Here is a 26123-nt window from a genome sequence, read left to right as displayed (position 1 = left end):
CTTCACAGGAATGAAGGCTATATGCTACTCGAAGTTTCCAAGATAGATGTACTTTCAATTTTGTTCTTTTTTGAATGAAGATAATAGAATCAGTTGTCGGTTCAGATGTGATTATGCATGTATGTATGTAGTATTCGGCTAGCATGCCTTAGATATCAATGAAAGTGTATTCACTCGATCCTGTATCAGGCGATTGTCTGTTCGTTAATTCTTTTAGCCTTGAGAGACAAATTAAGGATACCTTGTATTTAAGAGAAGAGTTTATGGCAAGCGGTGGATAAGGAAAAGCGAAACACCCCTTCTCCTCTATAGCCTTCTCTAATGCGAGTAGCTACCAGGCTGTTCGATTATTATACCAGAGGTGAGATAGTAAACTCAATGGAAAAGGGTTGGTGATATGTGAAGCGAAGACAGAGAAAGGGAAGAGCATTGATATATCTAAATATCTGATCGATAGGCTACATACTATTATAATCTGCCATCTAGCACAACTATAGTCGCTCTTTGGGCCCTGCTTTTATTTAATTTGTGCATCTGGCTACAAAGGAGGGTTTGCGGCCGAGAACTTACTACTTCCTCCATGTAACCCCACACATGACTGGATAAAGCTTACCAAATGGTCACCTTGCACTGTGTCCTCTGTCCCAATTGACAAGATATTGCTACAGCAAAGTAAATTGTTAGATGTTGCAACTTTCTTTGATAGATGAGTTGCAATTGAATCTCACCTTAGATGGTTGTGTCTTTTTAACACATGAAACACAGGTAGTGTTCCAGAAGGCTGGCTTCGTGATCTGTATGCATTGAAAAACTTCAAGGTTGCGTCGATTGTTTCTGGTCTAGTATTGGTGTGATCATCAGTAAACGAGTTCTGTTCATGGGTTAGAGAGGATAGCCTTGTACTTACACTTCCCACTCCACGGATCCCAAGTAGACAGGTATCTTCTGAGAGTCTCTGTACAACAGTCAATTTTGATTGAGCGTACAATATCAAAGCTGCTCGCAACACTTACAATAGTGGTGAGTTGTCAGGTAATCTCTGAAATAATCCCAAAGCAGATTTAGGCTGCCAATGCGTGTCAGCAATTTGAATTGTTTGGACACGCGATTCAAGACATGGATTCACATACTCCCCAGACATCTTCAGAATCAGATCCATAATACGATCGAATGGTCTTTTGGCGAACTGGCTTGGTCCGGTCATACCAAAATGGCACACTAAGGTACATCACTCCGGCCACAGGAGGAAAAACTGGCGACTGAGACGCGCGCTCCGGATCCCCTTTTTATTTTCAGCACAATTTCAAAAGTTGAGATAGAAATAGATGTTGTATTTCTTACCAGCCGCATAAAGATTCATCGCGATATGCGCACCGCCAGATGAGTGACCGAACAGTACAACCTTCTCGACCGAGCCACGACCGTACCTAGTCGAGGATATATGATTGTAGATCCATTGGCGAGCCAATTGTATATCATCTGCACCTCCAGGGTACTCCACGTGGGGCACAAGACGATGATTTATCACAACAGTGATGATACCCCGTTGAGCGAAAAACCACCCGATATTAGAATAGACTTGCTCAGTCCACAATTTATCCCCGGAGAAAAATCCTCCCCCATGAACATACATCATGACTGGTCTGTTCGAATCATTTCCATGCGGCACAAATACATCCAAGAGGTTTCTGTCCGAAGGTCCATATCGCTCATCGCGGATGACCGTTACATTCTGTGGTGGCTCGGGATAGAAAGGGTCGTATAGCTTACGCCAAATCTATTAAAAAGCAAAATCGCATTGTATCAGCACTACAAAAAATAACTGAGAGTATGCCAGTTTCACATACCTCCTCGTCGCCGAGTTGAAACTTTGAAGTCTCTTCGGCGATCTTAGCAAAGATGGCATCCATGCGATTGGCTGACATTGTGCTGGGATTGAAAATGCAAAAGTACGGATATTATCGGAAATGCTCTAACATTTTGAAAGGAGGAATAAACAAGTTGAATTGAAATTGAATGTCTTCAGTCGCTACGTGCTAGTGTTCGGCAGTGCAGGAACATAGCCGGATAAGCTGCCTTCATAGCTGCCCATAGCCGAGATCGTTCAATTCCGAAGAATACTTGCAAGTACTTTCACGGTTGATAGCCGGGTACACTCATTGCAACCTTTAAACCTTTGCTTTATTGAATTATAAGGTTACTTAATGTCACTTTTTACTATTGGTTGAACCTGGGGTAAACACTTTTCAAGTTCACATGCCAAGGGATATTCTTCATCGACTCCTCTCCTTCATTATGACGCTGAATAGGTAAGAACATCGGTCACATTGCCTTATTCAAATAATAAGCCTCCTCTGATGCAGATGTTGAGCAGATCTGAGGTTGCAAAGCATACCACCATCAATAATTGTTGGGTTATCATCAACGACAAAGTTTATGATGTTACAGAGTTTCTCAAGAAACACCCTGGAGGAGCGAGTATCATTCTTGCACATGCAGGTCGTGATGCCACTAAGGCATTTGAATCCATTCATCAAGCGGAGATAATTGATCAGAACCTTGGGCCAGAGTACATATATTCCCTGTCACGCACTAGATAGCAAGAGTCCTGCTAATTAAGACCCCAAGGAAAAACTTAGGTGTCGTTGCCCAAGATGACACTAGCAACAGACAGGCCGACTCAGTAATTGAGTCATCTCGACCAAAGCCTAAGCTATCATCTATCATTAGTCTTTCTGACTTCGAACATGCTGCTTCAAAGAGTCTTCCCGCCAGTTCATTTGCATGTAAGTACTGCCCCTTGATGAATGAAAATATCATATATCTGACACGCCACGCTAGTCCTAAAATCCGGTGCTGAAGATGAGTATGCATGCAACTGGAATCGCGATAGCTGGAAGGCGATTCGTTTCCGGCCCCGTGTCCTACGACCAATTTTGAATGTTGACATTTCATCCACTCTCCTGGGAACAAAGTTCTCTGCGCCTTTCTTTATTTGCCCAGCAGGAGGTGCAAAGCTAGCCAACACCAAGGGCGACTTGTGTCTAGTGAAAGCTGCTGCCCGTCATGGAATCCTACACTGGGTTTGTAACAATTCAGCCATTTCCCAGCAAGATATGGCCGATTCACGTGTACCAGATCAAACATTATACTGGCAGATTTACGCTATGACTGACTTGGAAGTCACTGAAAGACAAATCAAGGAAGCTGTCAAGCTGGGATACAAAGGTTTCGCATTGACCGTTGACGCAATTCGAGCCGGAAAGCGAGAGCGAGATTTACGGGTGGCGTCCTTGGAGACAGACCAAGATGACGATGATGACCTGGAAAGCGAGGAAAACTTTGCAAAAGAGCCAACTGTCCAGCGACCGTAAGTGCTCTGTGTCCCTCTCCCCATTTGTGGAATTTTCGTGATACTAACATATCTGCAGCCCCGTCTGGTCGAGTTTCGACTGGAAATCTTCTATTGAATGGCTCCGAAAAATGACAAGTCTCCCTATTGCCGTCAAGGGTATTCAATGTTGGGAGGATGCACTGTTGTGCATGGAATATGGAGTACACCCATGGCTCTCCAATCACGGTGGTCGCCAATTGGACGGAGCACCATCTGCCGTGGATACTCTCTTGTCCATTCGAAAGCATTGTCCCGAGGTGTTTGACAAATGTGAGGTTGTCGTCGATGGCGGCGTTACCCGAGGCTCTGACATAGTCAAAGCTCTTGCACTTGGCGCGAAGGGCGTTGGGATCGGAAGACCATTCTTATACTCTCTCGTATTTGGGGAGGCTGGACCAAGCAAAGCTATTCGAATCTTGAAGCATGAGATTGAGACTACCATGGCATTGTTGGGTGTGACATCACTCGATCAGTTAAATCCATCTTATGTGAGTGATGAATTTCTATGGAATCAAGTGTACCACAGAAAAGTGAGATCTAATGTTGTGTTTCTACAGGTTGAAACTTCTGGATATCCCCATGTACGATCAGTCCTGTGATTTATGATGCGCTAGTAAGAAAAAGCGCTCTTTGGTGAAGAGCTATTCTCATTGAAAAATTTACGATAATAAACTTTTCCCCTTAACTAGTTTAATCGATAAAGAATCCTCAGTCCTTGCAAGCAAAGTGACTATTCTGTAGAATTATCAGGCCTAAAAGATAGCAAGTAAGGGCAATGTGCTCATCTATGCAACTCCGCATTATCTCCCTAACCGGCAATTGCTTCTGAGCCGTTCGATACTGACTTTCGGCATGCACGACTTGCAGTTAAGGATTTAGCAACCTTCTCGGGTACAAACCTAAAACTATAATCTCTCTTGCCATGCTTTTGATTGGAGGTTCTTCATATTTAAGTACGTACTCTGAGCGTGTTCGTAACGTCATCTTAATATTCATGAATATATTCATGAATGAAGCGGGAAATTTGCTTGTATCCATTCAGACCGCATGTGTCAAGAGGCCATTTTCCATGATATGAATCCCTATAGCATATTGTTGTTTGTCATTTTCAGCTATGACTACATAATACATGAAGTATCTTCTATCCTCTGTATCTTGTATGTATCGGATAAGGAAAGAGCCGGCATACGGCTGCCGGCCCGAGCACCTGAAGCTTATCAGAACACACCCGAACGCGATTGACCTATCATGCCATTGTGATTATGTGGATTCCTGTATCTATTTTGTATGATTCAAATAACTAAAATGGTCGCGTTCTCATTGCAGTTCAATGGTTTCATTATTGTCAGTCACTTTCGATAGACGAACACTACGCCTATCGAGTCATGCCTCTCCCGAACGCCCAACCAGTCAAGTTAGCTCCCAACTTGACCATTCACGCACCATTGTCCCGGCAAGGTCATGGACCTGGTATGCTAATCATCCGGTCCCTTGTCAATCTCAATGAAGTCAACACTGTCCCAACATTGGATCCTGAGCCGATCCAAAAATGGGCCGAAGAAGGCTATGTCACATTGGAGATAGAGGTATCAGAGGGCCACCCTTTGGCAAAAGAAACTTTAATTGAAGCACTGGATGCATTAAATCAACATGAAAAATGCACGACGAAGTCCAGCTATGGTCTCATAGGTACCATGTGCCCACTTGGTCGTGAACTTAAATGAGTGTACATTAACATTTTTGGTGTAGTATACTCCCCACTTTTAGTTCCGGGTGTCGCGAAATTGATCGATGAAACCGACGAGATAAAAGCTGTCGTATCATATGGTACCCTGTTAGAGCAACCTACAAAGCCACACTTGTATCATTTAGCAGAGTCTGGAGGCAAGTCTACCTCCAAAGGGGAAGTTGTATATCGGTACCCTGAGGTTCAATCAACTGCCTTCATAATACCCTCACACAAACACTTCTCGCCCTCATCGGCGACGGTCGCGCACACTCGATGCCTTGAATTCCTTAAAAAGCAGATGAACGGGCCCTGGTTCGATCTTGAAGAAATCTGGGAGGAGCACACTAGATTTGAATTTGAGACTCGTTCTGTCCCGGACACGATGGACACCATGGTTCAAGAGCCATATGTCAATCATATCCCCACGTTGACGGGTGGTGTTGGTCGAGGGAAACTTTCCCATTTCTACGCCAATCATTTTGTCTTCAACAATCCAGATGACACGGTGTTGGAGCTTGTGAGCCGGACAGTAGGAATTGATCGTGTGGTGGATGAATTTATTATGAATTTTACACATGATAAGATGGTTGATTGGCTGTGAGTTTCTTCTTGTTATCCATGAATGCAAGTTGCTGTTCTAATATTGTTTTTTATCTGCGATTTATAGCATACCTGGCATTCCACCCACGGGCAAGAAGCTTCTGATCCCGTTTATGGCAGTGGTCAACATCCGGGGCGATCGCCTTTATCATGAGCACATTACTTGGGATCAATTGACTGTTTTATTCCAACTTGGTCTCATGCCAGAGTACCTTCCACTGCCCGATTCCTTGCCCTGGGGTCCTAAACCGCAGGCGGGATGCACATTGGAATATCGGGTTCCAGGTGCCGGAATCGAGACGGCAGAGAAAATGGTTGACGAAAGCAGCGTCCCGTCAAATGAAATGTTCAAATTTGCTGTTCGCGAGATCCAGGGACCGCAATAATCTCGAATTAAGCTTCAATTGCTATTTGGGGTTATGTATATCTTTTAAGTACCAGTTACAATTTGAAAATCAAAGCTTTCTTGTGTTCAAATCCCAATTCAAAGTCTTCAATGATAGTATTTAAATGCTCAGCCCTACTCTATCTTGTTTAAAATGGCAAGTAAATCAGAGCCTATCGAATTTCTGGGCTTTCTGTTCTACATGTTCTTTCTTGTCAATTTTCTCCTTTCAAATTGAGCAGAGCAGAGGGGTGCTATCTGTATTGCTGAGTTTCATACCCAATAAAGGGCCTAATCTGAGATGATGGCGTTCACCGAGTGTTCACAATAAGATGCATCTATGAAACAAAACTAGAATTTCTATATATCGGTCGCTATCAGAGCTTCAGACTGTGTGCAATTTCCTAAACTAAATCAATAAAGTTACCTTAAAATCACAGGGATGTACTCACAAGGGGCAGTTTGCGCGAGGAAGCGCCGACATAAAACTTCACAGATTCACCTATCGGGAATCGCCATTTCTGTTCTGTAACGTCCCAGATCATGACATCCTTTCGGCGGATACTAAAACATATAAGTTAGTGCAATACCAAGTATCTCTGGGGTTGTTCTTACGGGAATGATGCCTTCTGACGATGGCCAGGCTCCATATTCTTTATCTTGGTAAAGCCTCGAAGGAGTTTCGGGGGTTCCTCTTCGATTTCAGGGAACTCCACGTACTGCAAAGTGGTCAATATCTTAGCTTTGGTTATAAAGAGCTCTAAGCTTACCAGTTGGGCTACCTCAGAGCCAGTATATTTTCCAGTATTAGTGATGTCAGCTGTTACTGTAGCGATAACATCATAAATAGATTGGCCAGCAGTCTGGCCGACGAATTCTTCGTTGGTTGACTGGATAGAGTGTTTATCCGAAGATTCCTTCGAATCGATCTTGATGTTGGAGTATTCAAATGAAGTGTAAGATAGACCAAACCCGAATTCTACAACCGTTAGTACAAAGATCATGTCATTCCAGCGCATAAATAATAGGAAGTTGACTCACCAAAGCGAGGCGTGATGTTGTAAGTATCGAACCACCGATAGTCTATCTTCAGCTTTTCAGTGAAGTCTGCCTGAGGTGTAATACTGTGCTCATCCGATATGGTGTGTGGAGGATAATCCGACTCGCTTCGCCCCACTAGATATGGTCAGACAAAATGCGCACATGAGGCGATATAATAAGAATCTTACCAGTAAATGGCAACTTGGCACTTGGAGAAACATCGCCCCACAGAATATCAACTAAGCCAGGACCTGTTTGCTCGCCAGGATAAAGAGGAGCAAGCACAGCAGTCACATTGGGGTTCTCGATCCAGCCTTCCATGATCACTGGCCCACCAACGTGAAGCACCACGATCGTGTTATTGCAATTGGCGGCAGTTTCCATAATAATGTCTTCCGAGCGTGTCCAGTTTCCGATATTCAGGCCAAGATCGTTGCGGTCCATGTTTTCCCGTTGATATCTGTCTGCGAAGACAAGGCAAACATCTGGAGCAGATACTGCAAGTCCACTACCTGTCAGAGTATCGTAAACTAGCTCCTCAGCAGTATTATCAATCACATATTGAAGGAAAGCATTGGTTTCGCGTGCTTTGGCTTGGATTGCGTCCAGGGGTGTAACCAGGTTGTTTGCCCAGGTGTATCCGGATCCACCACCAAGACTGAGTGTTCCGTTATTCTGCAGAATTCCACAGTTACGGTATAATGCACCACAACCCTGAATACCAAGAGGATTCGGGCCCGCATCTTGGCCAATGACTGCGATGATTCGAGGATTGCGGAGAGGCAATGCGCCAGTATTTTTCAGCATGACGGTTCCATCGGCAGAGATTTTTCGCGCTATTTCAACGGCGGATAACTTTTTGCCATCAACCTCGGCAGACGAAGTAACTGGTCGGTTTATCATCCCTGGAATTGTGGTCACAGTGGATGGAAGAGGTTTGTCGATCTGGCCCGTCACGATAAGTGGAACAATCATTCTGGTAACCATGTCGTCTAAACGAGCTTCTTTGATTGTTCCATTCTGGACCATGCTGTAGAGCTCCGTGTCGTAAAATGGCCCTAGAATTTTACCAAAGCCTAAGCCTGGCAAATTTGCGTCGAGTCCGCCTTCAACAAACGCTTGGGTTCCCCAAGTGGCTTAATCGAGTAAGTATGTTTCTATTTCTCTGGGTACCAGGTTCACTCACCTCCCCAATCACTGACAAGAGCTCCCTGGAAATTCAATTCCGACTTCAACATCTTGTTGTTGGACTCGGAATTGGCACACGAATGAGTGCCGTTCACAGAATTGTACCCGCACATGATATGTGTTATGCCAGCACGAACAGCCTCAGCAAATGACCAGAGGTATATTTCGTGGGTTGTCTTATCGTCGATGTTGCTGGAGATAGGGACCTGCTCAGATGCATTGTAGATGCTATACGGTTCTGTAAAATTGAATGGGTTCCTTGGTGGTATTAGTGCCGCAGATTTCAAACAGGTGAATGCTAAGAAGAATACCTGTAAGTCTCCTGCTCGTATCCAATGAAGTGTTTTGCCAGTGCCTGAACACCCGAGTCTCGCAGGCCCCTGACCCCATGCCACGATGCGATTCCGGTGGCATACGGGTCTGCATACCTATCACAAACTATCAGCTTAAGAAGATCTCACGAGCAAGAGTGACTTACCATCCTTCCCAGTTCCGACCTCCTCTCGGGGAACGGCCAAGCGGTCCACCTTGTAGAATTAGCGACTGGCATTACAACCAATGAGGAGGGGGTGGGGGGTGGATGCTGCACTCACCAGTAATAATACCCATGGCCACATGGATTCCCAGGTCATAAAATTCTTTGCCCATCGCCAAGGAACGCGCATAAATCAACTCTACATCCCAGGTAGCAGCTGTAGTCACTCCGGAAGGAAATTGTATGTTTCCAGGTCGAGGTCCTGCAGGACCATCCTGGTAACACATCTGTGGAATTCCAAGCCGTGTGACATTGCCTGTCTGACCTGCACAGGGACCTTCTTGGCCAGTTACAAGATTGACCTTTTCTTGCAATGTCATCTGAGCAACCAGCCCTTGTGCACGCGAATGGGCCGCCTTCCATGTCTTTCCCCCATCAGCCGCAGGAGGCGGAACGACATAAGACAAGTCTGTTGCAGCTGGTGCTATTGCACTACATTGCAAGGCCAATGAGAGGCAAGTCGATAGGAGCAGCGATTTGAGCATTGGAGCAATAACGTGTAAATTCCAATACTTCGCAAAATAAAATCCTTGGTGGGGTTACTAGGGCTCACGGTAGAACTTATTACTTATAGTTACTAGACATTATCTATTGAGATTGATTCTATATCAAATGCGGGGTGGTATCCAAACCTAAAAAGCCCGTTCCATCAAATAAACCTTTACTCGAAAGAGCTATTCCTTTTCCCGAGATAGGTAAGATAACCTATCTAGGCGTATCTATGATCATTTTAGAATGATTTGATTACACTTCTCCGAATAAATGTCTCATCCTACCGATTTGAATCTTCTGTAGAGCTAATGAGTATATAGTGTTGCGAGTTCAGATTCAGAGTCCAGGATCGAGGATACGTAAATGTGGCCCGTGCATATTGTGATATTATTGCGATTCACTACCGCGGGGTCTTGTAGATATCCGAAAGGGTGAATAGCCGACTACTTAGGTACATTTCCGATACCTATATAGGGGTGCAGATTTACCTATGAAGAGCGTTCATGCGCCCGATCCCTTACGTGCATCACCACCATAGCTATCGTTGCCGGTACCTTTTATCTGATATGATAAGACACTATACTATGTAACTAGGGTGTCTCGGGTATATTGCACATTTAATTGACTGACTGGCCATAGTTAATAAGAAGTTCCATCAAATAATTAAATGCCTATCTTGTTTAATGATCTTCTAAACATGTATGTAATCAGTCTTCCGCACGACCCAGTACTGGGTCTGGGGCCCCAAATCGGGTTACAAACTAAGTAAACACGTTAATTATGTATGTAATTCTGCTGATTTAGCTGGTTTATGACTGCCAATATCCCCTTTTATATAGAAACTGGGTCTAACTGGGCCTCAACTGGGTCTGGGTTGGGTTCTGGGTCAAGACCTTCGACCCAAAATGGGTTATGCGGAAGACTATATGTAATGGATGTATTGAATCAATCCAGAACTATGAGATGGATTTTCTCTTACAAAATATATTCATTGGCTATCATAAATTTCTTGCTTGTACTGTACTGCTAGCAAGAATCTACGCTCTATAGAGAGAATCCTCTTGTAAATGCACAAGCCTTCCTAAAATATTTTATCCTCCTACCCCTTTAAGTTACATATACTAAGTAGATTAAGAGAAACTATTAAATCATTATTTCAAAAAAGTGAATGAACGTCAAGATCGATGTCAGAATATTATTGAATGTTTTCTCATACTCCCAGACCATCTCTTTTTATCATACTGCACAAACAAGGCAATCGCACCTCGTTTATTCGAACGCCAAGAGCGAGAGAAATCACGAAATGGCATCCAAGGGTGTCTCATCAGAGTCAAGGAATACGAGGATCCCGCTCTCGTCGCTCGCTGGATACAACAACTTACCTCTGCGCTTGAATACGTGGAGAAATTGGGCTTTTGTCACAATGACCTACACGCAAGCAATTGTCTCTTGGACGAGAATCTCAACTTGAAGCTGACCGACTTTGGCCGTGCCACTACCGTCGGATAATTTCTCGAAGGTGTCTTAGCTCCACGGGCCATTCCAATACTTGCCGGTCCATTACAGGGAACCTACGGTCTTTGTTCTGCCAGAACTGAACAGTTTGCCGTCGGCACTCTTCTATACTTCATGTTATATGGACATGAACCATATGATGACGTCGAACTTAGTGCTTGTGAATGGGATCGTCGATTCGGAAATATGGAGTTTCCAGAATTGAGTCGCAGTGAAGTCTTGGATGAGCTTATCTCTGCTTGTTGGCATAATGTCTATCCTACAATGGCTTTACTTGCTTACGACTGTAAGCGCAAAACAAAAGATATGGCCTTGGAGACAAAGGATATTTTGATTGATTCTGGAAAGGAGAGAAAGACCTGTGAAGCGTTGGTTCGTAGAGGCTTGCTGGGTCCCGAGTTGGCTTTGAGCTTTCAACCGGCTTGGCGGAGATGTTTCCATTCTTTTGTGAAGCGAGGCTTGGTTATTTGGCAATGTTTTGTCCAAAGATTCTGGATTCGATCTTGATGACCGATCAAGCTTGCTTCATTGGGTTAGCTAAGGTGCATAAGACCTACTTTCGCTCGGACTTCTAGGGCGGAGTCTGTAACCCCTCCACCTTTCCATCAGACTCAGACAGTAGACTGGCCTGGCTTCGACGCGACATAATCGCCCAGATTACTTGAATAATGGCAGTTAAGAGACCGGTTGCCGCCACGTAAATCCAGATCCACGGTGAAACTTCTGGGCCTCCTTGCCCAAGAAAGCTAAAGAAGGTCATAGAGAAGAAAGTCTGCGAGCGCGTAAGGAAATGACATGGGTATGGATTTTTCTCGAGTTACTTACAGCAGTGAATGTGGCTGGCAGGAAAAGAACTGTAACAACAGCGAGTACTTTCATGGACGCACTGTCCCGGGCAGTAGAAAGTGCAACAGAACGTGAATCTCGGGCGATTTCAATCATAAGCTTGGCGTCGCGGCGGCTCAGTTCACTCAGGTTAAGCATTGCTTGATTGTCACTCCGACTCAACTCAGCCATAGCATTCGATGCGCGAGCAATGTCGATATTGACGATGCTGTTCTGAGATGCTAGGAGAGAATGTATCTAGTTTTCATTAGCGATATACTCCAAGCATCTCTATGGATGGGCTTTTGTTGACCTGTGAGTGGTACGCGCTTGAAACATGACTTGGAGAAGCATACCGTGTCGGTCTGGGCAGATGTTCGCCGCATCAAGTATTCACCCTGAGTGACAAGCCCCAAATACCAGCCTCGAGCGTTCTCTAACTTAACAAGCAGCTCTTTTTGGTCCTCATGGCTCGGGAATTGGTGTACTTCCACAGTCTTGTCAGCCACTGCTTCTGAATATTGTTGTCCTTCTGTATACTGTTGCATTCGCTGGATGAGGTATAACGCCGTCTCAGCTTGCATTTTTAGGAAAGAAAGCCTGCTTAGCAAACTACTAAGCTCGCCAAGGAGGGGTACCATATCGAGGTCCTGCCAATGTGGAGAAGACTGTTGTAAATCTTCGTGATTAATTGGTTTCCTCATCCCGGTTGTGTTCTCGATTGTACGGATGCGGCTCTTAAGACTGTTCATCGTCCCCGTAAACCACCAGGCTTGGAGCTCAAGCGCTGACGCCGGAATGGAGATTGACATGTTGGCTGCAAGAGAGGCATCGGCTGACTCTAAATAATCAAACAGCTCCGATAATGACCATGCCTGAGCTCCAAAGATCAAGATTCGTGTTTGACCTGTCTTGGTTTTTGTTACACCCATGGAAAAAGAGGAAAGCGATCGAGTTTGTTGAATAAGAAGCTCTAGTATACAGTTTAGCCGCTGATGTTAGGTTCAGTTTTCAATGGAAAGGGCATATTACGCTCGTTTTCTTGGACGGATGCTCCGCTCTTTGCCCTCGGTGAGGCAATGAAGGAAGCAAGTCCCGTGTGAACCACACCTAAGAGCGCTGGAGAAATTTCCAGCGCTTGAGACACTCTTTCAAAGAGCTCAAGGGAGATGGGTAATTGTAATTGGTCGTGATTTGTTGCTGTGGGTTTCGCGAACGCCCTTTAAATTCTTAATACCAAGCAAGGTGTTGTGTGCCATAGAATTCTTACACCACAATGATATCAAATTCATCCTATAGAATTGTTAGAACAGATGTATAGTAACGACAGGATTTGCAAATTTACCAGAAAACACTCATCGAGGTAGGAATGCACTTCGGGCTCAGATGACATCTGACGCCGTTGTATATTTCGGAGGGACCGGTGAACAGGAGACCGGGAATCAGGCTGCAATCCATCTTGGACTTGAGTCTTTATGATTGAAAATTTTATGAGAAATTAGAAGCTCCAGGACTGTATTGGTCTCTTGCGGTTCCTCAACTCACTGGTAATTGGGCGCAAAAGGTGTGACATTCAGATAGTGCACCAAGCGAGTTAGGGTTTCCTCGTAGGGACGATGACAGCCACTCTCGTGCACCATTAGGAGTAGTCATGATAAAAACAGAAGTTGATAGAGAAGAGATAGAAATCAGACTGTAGCAATAGATTTAGAAATCTTCGAAAAGTGCACGGAGTAAATATACAGAAAGAAATTCCTGGTAGTGACACGGGCTCGACCGCCGCATCGTGCGGCTCACGAGATCCATCCGAGGCGTTCCTCCATCAGGAGAAAGTGGGTCGGTTGCCTACTGAGATTTATATTCCCTAGTTACATAGTTCATCTGAAGGTTCGTATTGATTGCGGGCGTAGTGCATACACTAGCGTGAGGGGAAAGGCATGAGTGACAAGTGGTCGGTTGTCGCGGCCCCTCGACTATGTATGTATTCGCTTCACTCTTGAACAGGTTGATGTCCCTCACCATTTTTTTTTAAAAAAAAAAACAGACAGAAAGTCGTAAACTAGGCTGACTTGCGCTGCTTGCTGGCGTAGTTAATTCCGTGGCTTGTATCAGTCGTGGGCGCAGTGCATACGTTAGCGTGAGGGGAAGGGAGTGACAAGTATTTGATCGTCACGGCCCCTCGACTATTCGCCTCACTCTTCACCCGGGTTCAGCGTCCCTTACCCACTAAAGGCATACAGGCGGGGATTTGTACATAAACGAGGCCCACTTGCGCCGCTTTCGCCCTAAGGGCTTAGATCGCAAGTGAAGGATTGGGGCATAAATACAAACCATCTTCTTAATCATTCCTTCAATCAAATGCCAAAGACTGTCTCCATTGAAGTTTGTCGTTGAATATACATCTCATTGATTGCTTAAAGCACCATCCATCGCACAGTGATAGGCTCCATGGGTCTATTGCGAAAAATCATATCCCGCAAATCGAAGGATCCCGAGCGAGAAAAGCCGCCCAGCAATGGCATGATCGCAGGAAAAAATAGCACGGCGCAGCAGAGCTCTGTCCCCGGTGCACCAGCTACACGGCCGAGCGACAATACTCCAGGCACAAGCGAGAAAAGAGTCGATAAAGAGAGAACCGATGTCCGCGCCATGAATAAAGACATACCAAACAACAAGAACTGGGATCTGAAGGTTCTTGTCGAGCCTACAAGCAAAGAAAATATCATCGAGTATGTCATCAGCTGTGCTATCCTTAGCTGGAGCTAACGCCGGAATTGGTTTTTTTCAGTATAGTTGCCGTTCACGGCATTGGGGCTGATCCAGCAGACACCTGGGTTCATAAGAATTTCAAGACTGACGCTCATGGCAATAAGGTTGAGGTCAATAGGGTTGACTGGCTACAAGACCAGAGTATGCTCCCATCCATTGTTCCTAACGCCCGTATCATGCGATTTGGGTACCCTTCCAGCTGGTTTGGTAGCCGCGATGAACAACATACCGAAACGTTCGTAAGCGATGTGAGCGAACAATTATCCAGGCGTCTAAACCAGGTTCGAAATGTAAGCATTGGTCCATTTTTCTCATTACACTATTACACGATTCTAAAGAGAATAATTAATAGGGCTCTACCCGACCATTGATCTTCATTGCCCACAGCTATGGAGGCTTGCCTGTTATAGACGCTCTTCGTGATTCTATCCTGAAACACAATTCTGGGGGCAAGTCACCCAATCCTGTTAGCAGCGCATTTCAGTTTACCGCTGGACTGTTGTTTTTTGGCGTTCCATTTCAAGGAAGAGGTGGCCCGTCGACCGAGGAATGGATTAAGAAGATCAAAGAACACCACAAGAATGATCCGGATTTCCAGGTCTGGAATCAGACAATGACTGCTTCCGTACCCAAAAGTCAATTTCTTCAAGGCCTAGTTGGCCAGTATCTCGAAACGCGGGTTTGTGACCATCCTATTCCTATCACTTGTTTCTGGGACCGATTTGCAAGTCGGGTGGGAAAATTCTGGGGTGAGGAAGATCCAGAAAAGGTATGTCAATCATTTTTCAGCATCTTCCCATGTTTATCTCCTTTTGCTGAGTGGGATTCAGTCAAACTTCATCGTTGTATCTAAGACGTCGGCCTGTCTTCAACGCTCGAAGGACGTAAGCCAGGTTCCCCTTGATCGGAATCACTACAACCTCAATAGGTTTGAGGGTCCCGAGGATCCAGTTTGGAAAATGGTTGTTCCAGAAATTCAACAACGGGCTGGATATGCTAGTGAATTCCTGAGCCGCCGGGACCAAGGTGAGGATATCCCATCACGAGTTGATTGCTATTTTTCTGACATCGAAGGTACAGACCTCGGGTTCGCGGTGAATTGGAGCCTATACCACTTAACCAAGACGGCGCACTTTGTTGCTCGTGAGAGTGACTTGGAAAAGATGGAAGGGCTACTGCAAAAACAGAATGGTCGCCGCTCTGTGGTTGTTTCGGGCCTAGGTGGGATGGGTAAAACTCAACTGGCGATCAAATATGCACAGTTGCATCAAGATGAATACTCTGCCGTGTTTTTCCTGGACATTACGAGCGACAAATCCATGCGAAAGAGCTATGATGTGATAGCAGCACGAATCACGGCAGACCACCCAACGACAAACCGTCTGGAAGTGACCCCGGAAAAGAATGAACAAAATTCTAATGCCGTCGTGTCGGCCGTCAAGAAATGGCTGGAGTTACCGAAGAATACCAGTTGGTTGATGGTGTTCGACAACTATGATAATCCAGCTGTTCCCACCAATACTCACCCAGAAAGGGTCGACATTCAAAATTATCTCCCAGCGTGCAATCATGGGTCGGTCATCGTCACGACCAGGGTAGAAAATGTCAAATTGGACTCTCAAAGCTCGATGAAAATCGAGAAAGTGAGCGATTTACATGGGCAGGAAATCTTGGCAAAGACATCAGGGCGTCAGGGAGTTCTCAAAAGTAAGTTGCTTATTTTGAATTCCTCATTGAGATCCAAATCTAACTGTGCGAATAGACAAAAATACATACAAGCTCGCGACCAAACTAGGTGGTCATCCACTAGCCCTGGCTATTGCTGGCTCATATCTCCATACCTCGCATATGTCATTCGAAAATTATCTTGCCTTTTATGAAAGCGAGTGGAAAAGGTTGCAGACGAAGAGTCCAAAATCGGATTCTTACAACCATACTCTCCTTACCACATGGCACATCACAGTTGATCAGCTCAAAAAGGACCACCCCAGCTCTATCAAAATGCTAAAGATTCTCGGTTACACAACAGATGGGATCATGTCCTATAAATGGCTGAAAGCAGGGTCGGGTGCTATGCCAAAAGCAGTTCAACGGATCGTTCAAGACGAGCTCGACTTCGGCGAGACAATGCGTCATCTTGTTAACTACGGCCTTGTCGAGCTTGTCCGCAGAGCTGTGGACTTAACTCAGGATGAGCCTATGCGATATACCATGCATTCAGTTGTACATACGTGGTGTTAGCACGATCTCAACGAAGAGTTGGATGTTGAGCTCGCATGGTCTGTTTATGCCTGTGCAATGATTCCACCTGACGAGCCAGATATGACCGCTTTGCGGGCTCTGATTGCCAGTCATGACAGTGCGTGGTCTCAACTGACGAACGTTTGGTGGACAAACGAAAACATCCGAAACATTCTTCAGCAGCAAAAGGGATTCAAGTTTCCATCGGACTGGGAAGCTCTGGATTTCTTGCTAGGGGCCTTTGGTTATTACGGTTCCTTCGCATTGCCCGGGACTGTTGATGACCTCGAGGAGATCATCCCTGTTCAATCGACACACTTCAAGGCTAAATTTAATGTACCACGATCCTGTTTCCTCCCCCAAGAGTTGAAAGATACAGTCACCAAGGGAGTTAGCTCCAGCGACAAGAGCTTTTTCGTACACTTTCCAACCATCGAGTCGCTGTCACCGAGGCGGAGTAAGCCACAGGATGCAATGAGCCTAGAAAAGATGCAAATGATGACAGGAAATTTGATGCGAAAGAAGGCTTTACGAATGGAGTCAGAACGAAACTTTATGGAACACACAGAATTCCCAGACTTCCTCGCGCATGTGGTTATCTGGAGAGGGAAAGCGATGTATATGCACTTTTTTTTCATGAAAGGCGTCGATTGTGATTTCAAACTTTATGCTAGAAGGTATACGCCTTACTCGGATGAAACTGGTTGGTTCATCAGGTGACCGCATAGACCCTGCTTCTTTGCTTCTCTCTCTTCTTTCTTTTCCCTCAAGCACACCAGATAGCAAATACACTGCGTGACTTGCTTGCTCCTCTCCTTCTTTCTCTCGTCAATTATTCACTGTTCTTTAGCTAGTGCAGTGGGGGAACGGGGAACCACCTACAGTCTCACCTTTAGTTAGAATCATCATCCCCATCCACCAAAACGCTCCGATTCCGCTCCTGAGTTGATACAGCAACATCCAGACCAGGATTCCCCGCAAAGAAATTAGCAGGCTTAAGCCCAACAACCATTTTCTCCGACGGCATCACAGGCCAATCTTCACTCCTGGGATTATGCGTCGAACCAAAAGTATGCCACACAACAATATCTTTATTTTATTTTACTCTATGTATAAATATATATATTAATAAAATAAGTATACTTTTATATTTTTAATAGGATATACTCTCATCCTTAAAAAGCTAGTAACTAATATATATACTACTTTTCTATATAGATTAAAGTATTTTAAGAAGTAATTAAAACTAAACTAGATATACTTCTTTTGATAATGAGGATATTTCTCAAAATTTCCTTTACCTTTATGAGGTTATCAGGACTTGACTTGTGGACAAAAACCAAGTCAAAGGGTCAAGCGTCAATTTAAAATATCGGTGAAAAAGACAATAAAAGCACTCGCCGCATCTTACTAGTCCGTACATGATCAGAAGATAACTGGAAAGGAAAGAGAAAAGATAAAAGAGAACAGGGAAGAAGAAAATAATTTCTCAAACATGTTAGCCCAATTTCTTGCTGAGCGTCATATACCACAAGACCAGGGATCAAGGAGTACCACCAGATTTCTGATCAATTTTGTTGCAGTTTCGACCCTGGTCTTTCCATTTCAAAGCTGTGCCCACTCGGACTGGATAGTTGGCCAAAGTATTTTCAGATCGGGGATAACCGACATACCAAGAATGGGTGGGATGCCTTGTAGCACAGCGCTCATATAGACAATCTAGAAAAATTAGTCACTGTATAAGAACGCTTGGTACCAAACTCACCTCGCCAGCACCAATGCTAAATCGTCATTATCATTCGAGTTGGGACAATGACCAACTTTACACCCTTCACAAAGTTCACTATTGTGCGGTCCTCTGCTCTGGCCAGAAGAATTGGGCCGCTGCACCTCAATTCCATTCCATTTTTTGAGCCAGTATGTCACTCTTTCCGCATAGCACCCGGTATCCAGAATTAGCCGACCAACTGCTCTGCAATTTCTGCATCGCTGGTGATACACTCGTGCATTGTATCGCTGTTGGGGGTACATGCGAATTGTAATCGCGATCTTTTTGCTCGACCAACCGCTGGAGTAACATCCGCTGTTCTCGCATATAAATCGACCCATAACGTTTGTGTCCCATTCCTCAATGTTATTTCTCTCATCGTCGGCGTCAAAGAAATCTATTTGAAGCCCTTCCTCATCTAATAACCGTGCTACATCGTCATGAAGCTTTGGGTGGAGCGACCACAATTTCGCAGCTTTGCCTCCCTTACGTGGCATTTTGAAACTGGGTGCCGGTTGTGGGATTATAGAATGTTGATTATTTCAAAAGGTTGCGCTGAGAACTCAAAATATGATCAAAATATCGCCTTGGATGGGCTTATGAACACTTTCCTGGGAGAAAGGCTACCCCGCTTCAAAACAGCAGGTCTGCCTCCCAAGGACAACGCATCGCTGCCACAGCACGAGTTGATTGGTAGATATGTTTCATGTGTTATAACATGACGCTCAACACATAGCTGGTATAAGAATAAAAACAAGGCATTGCTATGTAAACAACAACTGGATGAGCAACTACTCTATTCGCGGAGATTCCGCAGATATAAGCTAGGGAGCGCAGCCTACAAACCATGTACGAATGACCTATCTGGCCGGGGCTAGGATAGAAGCAAGTCTGACGTTAGTTCTTGCGATAGTTCATGGAGGTCAGCAAGCCTCTAGGCAATATTTTGTCGCACTGCGCGTTAAGGTAGAGCGGTACCACCAAGCGGCCGATAACTGTAGGTTGAAGGAGTTTGATATCTCCGAATCAAGTACCGCTACGCTGTACCATTGGCCTCCCACTTGGAGCCTCGTCAACTCCTCCCCCGTCCTGAAATTTGGGGCCTTTCGCTAGACGGCTTACAGTACATTCTCCATGCAATGAATGACTACTCCAAGTCTGTGAATGAATCTCTCTGGTTATTTTTCCATAGTGAACGAACTGAATTTACATTCTCATGCCTGCTTCACTATCTATACTCATCTTACAATACCGCGTCTTCGTATATCCCGAATAAAGGACGATGATGGTTACTATCCATTGTGAAAGATTCTGCTGCATCAAAGCCATGCAAAATTGCGTAGGAAGAATTCAAAATATCACCAGAACATTCCATTACTCATGGTATTGTAACTTACAGGGTACACCCATGTAAGCTACCCCTCATTCACGTTCAGGTGCGCTGTACCGTTATAAGGCTCAGTGAAACAACAATAACATTTGAAGCTGACTGAAGACTGATCAGTCATTCTTCTTTCAAATACCTCACCATGGTTTTCCATCCAGATATTTCTTTTTTATATCATTCAATGATCTGAACCCATCGACTCAAAGGAGATGCATTTTCTTCACTCAGAAAGGCGCAAGGTGCAGAAGCGATTGCCGCGACAAAGACAATCAACGTGCGGTCGAACTTCAGCATTTACTCAAGGCGACGCAAGTCGAAGACATCAATATTAAAATGCTAAGCGAGTACGCCCAATGCAATTGCTGTTTATGGGGACGTGCTCAGCATCGGGACAACATAGAAGATTTACAACTTTTGACACCGCTGGCTCAGAGATGGCTTAACGAAATTCGAGCACAAGCAGTCGAGTCCTGGGATAAAGCAAAATCTGTGATGTGGGTGACAAGCACCAATTATCGGTTCTTGGAGCCCATTATTAACATTTACCATAGGCTCATTCGCGATCGAACCGCCGCGCCAGTTGTTTCCGATGATACTGGGAAACCGTCCATGTGCAAGGCCTCAAATACATACACCAGTCATCTACCGACCTCCCCAAGCACTTCTAGTCTCATATTTAACAAACTTGAACACCGAATAGGTCACGAACTTCAGACCTGCCGTGCAAACAGCTCTCCAAATCTCGCCCACCTTCATCCCCTCGCAGCCACTCAGCCTGCTTTATCCGAGTTTCGTTGTCACATTGTAGAGCCTTCTCCCGGCGATTCAGTTTATCAAAGGATACTCACTCGTCTCAGAAAGCGAGATTTTGAGACAGGATCACTGTATATTTTTGATCGCGAATCCTCTCCTGGCCATGTGAAGATTGGCTGGACAGCAAAGAACGTTTCGGATCGATTGGCAAACTGGTCAAAATGCGGTTACGAGCCAAACTTATTATTCAGCATGAATCATATTCCCCACGCTCAACGTGTTGAGACCCTTGTACATTATGAACTAATCAAGGAATGGCGTCGAGAGCGGAGGTGCAAAGCCCCGTGGTGTGGGAAGAGCCATAAAGAGTGGTTTGAGGCTAGCAAAGAACTTGCTGAGCGGACTGTAAGGGACTGGGCTGAATTTGTACAATCAGCCAAGCCTTATGATGTTCAAGGCCACTTGAAGGACCAGTGGAAAGAACTGATAAAGGGAATATATCGGGAAACGAAGGAAGTCACTGCTCAAAGGCTATTGAGTCTTTTGAGGAAGATTGTGATGAACAAAACAATCTCCACTGAGAAAAGTGTTGGCCAATTACGGGTACCGAAGACTGGCAAGGAAATCAACAGGCCCCTTCCTAGAGCCAAGCCTCCCAAAAAATCTGAAGAGGAAGATGGTTGTGGCAATGTTTTTAAAGTGGAGCAAACGGAACAATCGAAGCGTAATAGCTTGAAAAAGATTTCGGTGAAGAGCTTCGAAACCGACTTATTGGTTAAGTCCGAGTTCGCCCAGGAGGTCAAAACGATTCATGCGCCAAGTCAAACAGGAGACAGTGGCAGCCAAGGTGTGGCATATGTCTGATCATATACCACTGACCCTCTCACCTCCTATTGATATTAAAAGCCCACACATTTCTGCGCCTTCTCTTCAATGTGCGAGACAAAGTCCGGATGTAGAAGCCGAGCAATCAAGTGGAAATATGTGATTCTCAACAAACCTTATCCTCCAGCTGTGCCTCTTTATAATCTCACCAATCTATGGCCAGCCAAGATGCGACCATGGGAGCAAATTTTGCGAAATACATGGTCCGGGAGACAGGTTGTTGTGTTCGATTGAAGGTATGTTCTGATCGCTTAGTATTTGAACACACATAGCATGGTCTGCATTAAGATGAAGATTGCTTCTGACAATCCGACTTTTTCGGAATCTACAACAATGTGTCGGTGTCACTCAGGCTTCCCGATAGAGTATATTTATTTCACCAAGTTGTTCGAAATCATTCCATTTGAAACCCCCGGTGTGTCAAAAGGGAATTTGCAGACATATATTTGCTTTTATTTTCCAATGTTGCTCTATCACTTCCTTCTTTCTACGTAGTTTCTATCTGGTAAACACATCAAGAAATAGCACTTCTAGCCTCCATTACGTTTCTTATATTACCCGAAAATCTAACAACATGCCGACATCGGCAAGTGGGGCCGGCAAATAGGCGTTCGGGTTCCTATGGGCCGATGGTCTGCAGGTGGATCTGCATGTAGTCAAAGACTTGTGAAGAGTTAGGTAGGTACAACAGCGTGGAGGCTAATGCTTATTCTGACAAAGACAAGTAAATTTATGTAGGGAAGGAGCTAAGTGATACTTTAGGGAAGGCGCTATCGGTTTCAAACCTTTGCAGTCCCCAAATTCTGACACTTACCCAACCTCCCAACCTTCCAAGAAACTACCATACTTCTTCTCTGCCCCGCACACAGAGATCCTTTCTACACTAACACCAGACTTCCGGGCAAGAATGAAGCTCATCCTAGCTGGCGCGACTAGTCTCTTGGGCACCGAGATCGTGAGACAAAGCTTACAAATTCGCGAGATCACTCAGGTCGTAGCTTTAGCTCGCCAGCCCGTACAGCTCGACGACAGTGTCAACTCATCAAAGGTGAGAAGCGTTGTCATTCGCGACTATGGTGAATACCCTGACTACGTGAAGGCCGAGTTTGCCGGGGCCGATGCTTGTATTTGGTATGTTCCAAGTAATACCCTCATTATCTTCTAAAGGGTCACGATAACACTTTGTGGTACCTCTAGGACCGTTGCCGCCACGCCCCTCCACGCCGGTGGCTTTGACTTTGCTGAGGTCAAGCGTGTGTGCCAGGACTGCACCAAGCTCGGATTTGAGGCCATGTACGAAGCTGGACCAGCGCGTCCCTTTCGCTTCATGTACCTGAGTGCGGAAGGTATCCCTCGAGACCCAACAAAGAGGCCAGTGGTAATGGCGGACTACCATAATATGCGAGTAATGAATTCAAACCCCACGATATGTTCTGGATTTATGCTAATGTGTCTTTCGGTAAATTGGCGCAACACAGAGCTCATGGTCCTCAAATTTCCCACCGAGAAAGAGGGAGTCGAGGTTTGCATCGCTCGGCCCAGCTTAATTGCTAATTCCACGACTTGGTCAAGAGCGCTGGTGGCCAACCTCTTCCGTATCGTGAGTCGTTTTGGACGGCCAATTCCGAATATACAACGGAGTGAGCTTGCAGCGGCAGTACTAAACCAAGTCATGCATGGGTTTGAGAAGGAAACTCTTTTGAATGCCGATCTCGTTCGAGTTGGACGAAAGGAGCTGAAATTTCGCAGTATGCCTCAGGCTTCATAAAATATCACAGGTAAAGGACATGGGATTCCGCCGTCAGGTGGCCAAATTCTAATCAAATGACATTTGGGGCAAGTGGAATTTTGCTTTGGCGACCTTGACAGTATTAGCCTTTGTTGCAAGGTTTCAACCATAAATTACGGACAGTCTGTCTGAATTTATCTTTGGGCTTAATGTCACAGCCATTTTATAACCTCAATTTTACCTGGTGAACTAATTTATAGTCAGGCAAACCTCCCTAACGAGAGGCGAGTTTCATGCGGGCGACCTACAAAATGTCATGAATAGTCATGATGACGACGTAGAACCGTCCAAGCATATAACTATAGCCACATCTCCAAACACCTCCATCATTGTACATTGCTGAACTCATATTCTATATCTGACGTTCGATGATTCAAGCTGTCAAAATGGTCAACCGCCCCCAATCTCAAAACCTCAATCTCGAACACGAGCCGGAGCAGATCGACGCCCCAGAGATGAAAGATCCCGTTCAGCCTGGTTCCTCCGACATCGACGAAAGAATGAGTACGTGCTTTCCTTGAGCCATTATCTACATACTTGATTTTTGTTTTCAGGCCTGCTAACAACAACCCCAGCCCGAGACTACAAGGAGGCCATTGATAAAACCAACATCATCAACGAAGAGCGCCTTCGCCACGTAGTACCCCAGTCCACCACGGCCTACCGCGAACCAAGTGAGGAGGAAATTGATATTTCCTGGCGGCCTGATCCATCGGGACATCCGCGGAGGACTCTCTAGGTGGTTGTACAGGAGTATAGTTTGTTTCTTCACGGTTGCTACTAGAGAATGAACGGCATATTTCCATTAGGCTCATACCTACTAGTATCATCATGTAGAACATAGACGAGTGAATATTCGGGAGTATCCATAAGCCTAGACTATTGTAAGATTGGAGACTGTACTAGTTATATAAGACCCGATCCTAGTAAGAAGGATGTAGCACACAGTCTCCATATCGTGAGTGGCGGAAGAATGTTTAACGGCCAAGTCAAAGTTAAATCCTACTGGTCAAGATGTGCTGACCCCAGATTCCGAGGCCAGGGTCATCATGCAGGTGGGTACATGCAGATTAAGATATGGCCTGCATGGCGGGAGATCTACGCGATCTAGAACGTTACCCAGGCCTAGCCACGGTGCGAACCTTGAAAGCTTAACCTGGTAGTACGGGCGTTCACGCGACATCAATCTGGGGTAATCCTGGGGAAGGGACAAATAAATCGTATAAACGTGAGGTTGTTTCGTGAAAATTCAAGTAAATGCTAATATGTACAGGAGTCAAGTTGAACGCCTTCCTAATTTGTGCAATCATTTTCCACAGCTCAAAGCTTTCCCTGGGCCTGGGCCTCCTTGGCCGCCTTAGCGTGACGCTCGAAGGAGGACACGGGGGGAGCGGAGTTGGGGTTGGGGTGGTGCTTCTTGAGCGCCATCTTAACGTTGTACTCCAAGTCGAGGGTGGCCTTGGGGTCGTTGGTCTTGGGCTTGAAGTCTACAACGAGATCATCCTTGACAGCGAAGACGGAGTCAATAGCGAGGTGAGGGTCATCGCTGGGATAGATCTGGTTGATGACGGTCGCGTATTCGGGGTGAGTGATCATAAGGTGGATGTGGGCGGGACGCATGGGCGAGCGATCCATGATGTTGAGCAGGACACCAGCGGGGCCGTCGGTAGGCAGGGAGTAGGGAGTGGGGTGGTAGCAGTACCAGTTGAATTCTCCCTTCTCGTTCGATCGGAACTTGCCGCGGAGGTTGTTATCGGTCTGGGTGGGGTCCTGGAAATCGTATTGGCCGTTGGCCGATGCTTGCCAGATGTCGAGGACCGCACCGACGATGGGCTTTCCGCTCTCCATGTCCTTGATCGCACCGTGCATGAAAGTGACACGGCCATTGGGCTTGGGATCTTGGATAATGCTGTCGCCGAGAGCGCGGAAGGGGGCGTTGGGGGACCAGAAGGGGCCGAGAATGACGTTGGAAGTGGGGGAGATACCGTCCTCGGTGATGATCTTGTTGGCGATCTCATCGACGAGACTAATGAAATCAGTTAGTTTTCACTCTTCTTTGTCTCGCTGTTCTTCATTTTTATTTTTGAAATAAAAAATAAAATAAAAATAGAGTCAGATGTGAAACTTACGACTCGAGGCCGATAACGTCACAGATGCGGTGGCCTTCATTGCGGATGGGAGTGCTGATTTGGCCGATAGAGTTGATGAACTCAACGCCGAGCATCCACTCGGCGGAGGTCAGTTCAACCTCACGAGCGAAGTCGTGGATGTGCTTGATAAGGGAACCCAAGACCACGCGAGCGCGCTCGGGAGTGTTGGGGCCCATGCCATTGATGACAGAGGGGGTGAAGTTGGGGTCAAACTGGCGAGTGGAAGGCATTTTGTAATTGTGTATGATTGAAGATAATTGTAAAAGGAAGAAGCTAAGAAGCTGAGCGCGACCTTTAAGGGTCTATATACACGGTAGGCGACGGCATATCGTTCGGCTGGTCATGGATGTGGGGAAACCGCGATGGTGCCAAACCCCCAAAAATCCCGTTGCCACTGCCGAATGTTGCGATCGCGTGAATCCAAGATGGTTCCATTCTGGCATCGGTCAGCCCTCAACAGCCGAGGGGCGACTGGTCCGCTATTATATCAGCGCGGGGAGGCCGGGGTAGCACTTATCCGCGGGTAAGCCCCGGGATGTGAGCCCCCTTTCGCATACCCGCTTTCTTCGCCTTGTGATTGGTTCGGCTTTTACTTTTGCAGAACTTCCGGGTCACGTGTCATCATATCTCTGCAGTGAGAGGCTAATGAAACAGCAGCATTTATAAATATAGATCTC

At 45.6% G+C, this 26123-nt stretch overlaps 9 protein-coding genes across 9 annotated transcripts; 4 read left to right on the top strand and 5 right to left on the bottom strand.

Annotated features, from left to right (window-relative positions):
- Window positions 1-903: 903 nt before the first annotated feature.
- PEX2_030880 (alpha/beta hydrolase) lies at window positions 904-1925 on the bottom strand (the record flags this gene model as incomplete). The annotated part of the gene is made up of 5 exons (XM_016740363.1): window positions 904-955; window positions 1014-1066; window positions 1131-1282; window positions 1342-1777; window positions 1848-1925. The coding sequence occupies 5 exons, from the start codon at window positions 1923-1925 to the stop codon at window positions 904-906; spliced, it is 771 nt and encodes a 256-aa protein (XP_016597535.1).
- A 438-nt stretch (window positions 1926-2363) lies between these two features.
- PEX2_030870 (FMN-dependent alpha-hydroxy acid dehydrogenase) lies at window positions 2364-3993 on the top strand (the record flags this gene model as incomplete). The annotated part of the gene is made up of 5 exons (XM_016740362.1): window positions 2364-2569; window positions 2629-2786; window positions 2842-3370; window positions 3432-3882; window positions 3952-3993. 5 exons carry the CDS (start codon window positions 2364-2366, stop codon window positions 3991-3993), a joined length of 1386 nt encoding a protein of 461 aa, XP_016597534.1.
- Window positions 3994-4779: 786 nt separating this feature from the next.
- On the top strand, window positions 4780-6109 carry PEX2_030860 (uncharacterized protein; the record flags this gene model as incomplete). Its single annotated transcript, XM_016740361.1, has 3 exons — window positions 4780-5083; window positions 5144-5720; window positions 5791-6109. 3 exons carry the CDS (start codon window positions 4780-4782, stop codon window positions 6107-6109), a joined length of 1200 nt encoding a protein of 399 aa, XP_016597533.1.
- Window positions 6110-6485: 376 nt separating this feature from the next.
- PEX2_030850 (beta-glucosidase) lies at window positions 6486-9357 on the bottom strand (the record flags this gene model as incomplete). The annotated part of the gene is made up of 10 exons (XM_016740360.1): window positions 6486-6512; window positions 6561-6672; window positions 6724-6827; window positions 6879-7087; window positions 7150-7284; window positions 7338-8285; window positions 8336-8595; window positions 8649-8765; window positions 8816-8864; window positions 8931-9357. The coding sequence occupies 10 exons, from the start codon at window positions 9355-9357 to the stop codon at window positions 6486-6488; spliced, it is 2388 nt and encodes a 795-aa protein (XP_016597532.1).
- A 2093-nt stretch (window positions 9358-11450) lies between these two features.
- On the bottom strand, window positions 11451-13097 carry PEX2_030840 (Mg2+ transporter protein, CorA-like/Zinc transport protein ZntB; the record flags this gene model as incomplete). Its single annotated transcript, XM_016740359.1, has 6 exons — window positions 11451-11651; window positions 11705-11962; window positions 12061-12677; window positions 12737-12924; window positions 12975-12997; window positions 13050-13097. 6 exons carry the CDS (start codon window positions 13095-13097, stop codon window positions 11451-11453), a joined length of 1335 nt encoding a protein of 444 aa, XP_016597531.1.
- A 1055-nt stretch (window positions 13098-14152) lies between these two features.
- PEX2_030830 (uncharacterized protein) lies at window positions 14153-17434 on the top strand (the record flags this gene model as incomplete). Its single annotated transcript, XM_016740358.1, has 6 exons — window positions 14153-14433; window positions 14493-14763; window positions 14826-15242; window positions 15304-16180; window positions 16236-16636; window positions 16715-17434. The coding sequence occupies 6 exons, from the start codon at window positions 14153-14155 to the stop codon at window positions 17432-17434; spliced, it is 2967 nt and encodes a 988-aa protein (XP_016597530.1).
- A 1041-nt stretch (window positions 17435-18475) lies between these two features.
- PEX2_030820 (3CxxC-type zinc finger protein) lies at window positions 18476-18979 on the bottom strand (the record flags this gene model as incomplete). Its single annotated transcript, XM_016740357.1, has 1 exon — window positions 18476-18979. The coding sequence occupies one exon, from the start codon at window positions 18977-18979 to the stop codon at window positions 18476-18478; it is 504 nt and encodes a 167-aa protein (XP_016597529.1).
- A 3435-nt stretch (window positions 18980-22414) lies between these two features.
- Window positions 22415-24035, top strand: PEX2_030810 (uncharacterized protein; the record flags this gene model as incomplete). Its single annotated transcript, XM_016740356.1, has 4 exons — window positions 22415-22638; window positions 22705-23255; window positions 23675-23800; window positions 23872-24035. 4 exons carry the CDS (start codon window positions 22415-22417, stop codon window positions 24033-24035), a joined length of 1065 nt encoding a protein of 354 aa, XP_016597528.1.
- A 581-nt stretch (window positions 24036-24616) lies between these two features.
- PEX2_030800 (putative catechol dioxygenase) lies at window positions 24617-25676 on the bottom strand (the record flags this gene model as incomplete). Its single annotated transcript, XM_016740355.1, has 2 exons — window positions 24617-25322; window positions 25426-25676. 2 exons carry the CDS (start codon window positions 25674-25676, stop codon window positions 24617-24619), a joined length of 957 nt encoding a protein of 318 aa, XP_016597527.1.
- Window positions 25677-26123: the final 447 nt, after the last annotated feature.

This window comes from Penicillium expansum (genome assembly GCF_000769745.1).
Source record: "Penicillium expansum strain MD-8 chromosome Unknown contig84, whole genome shotgun sequence".
NCBI lineage: Eukaryota > Fungi > Ascomycota > Eurotiomycetes > Eurotiales > Aspergillaceae > Penicillium > Penicillium expansum.
The sequence above is the reverse complement of the archived record's forward strand: the minus strand, read 5'-3'. Positions and strand labels throughout refer to the sequence as shown.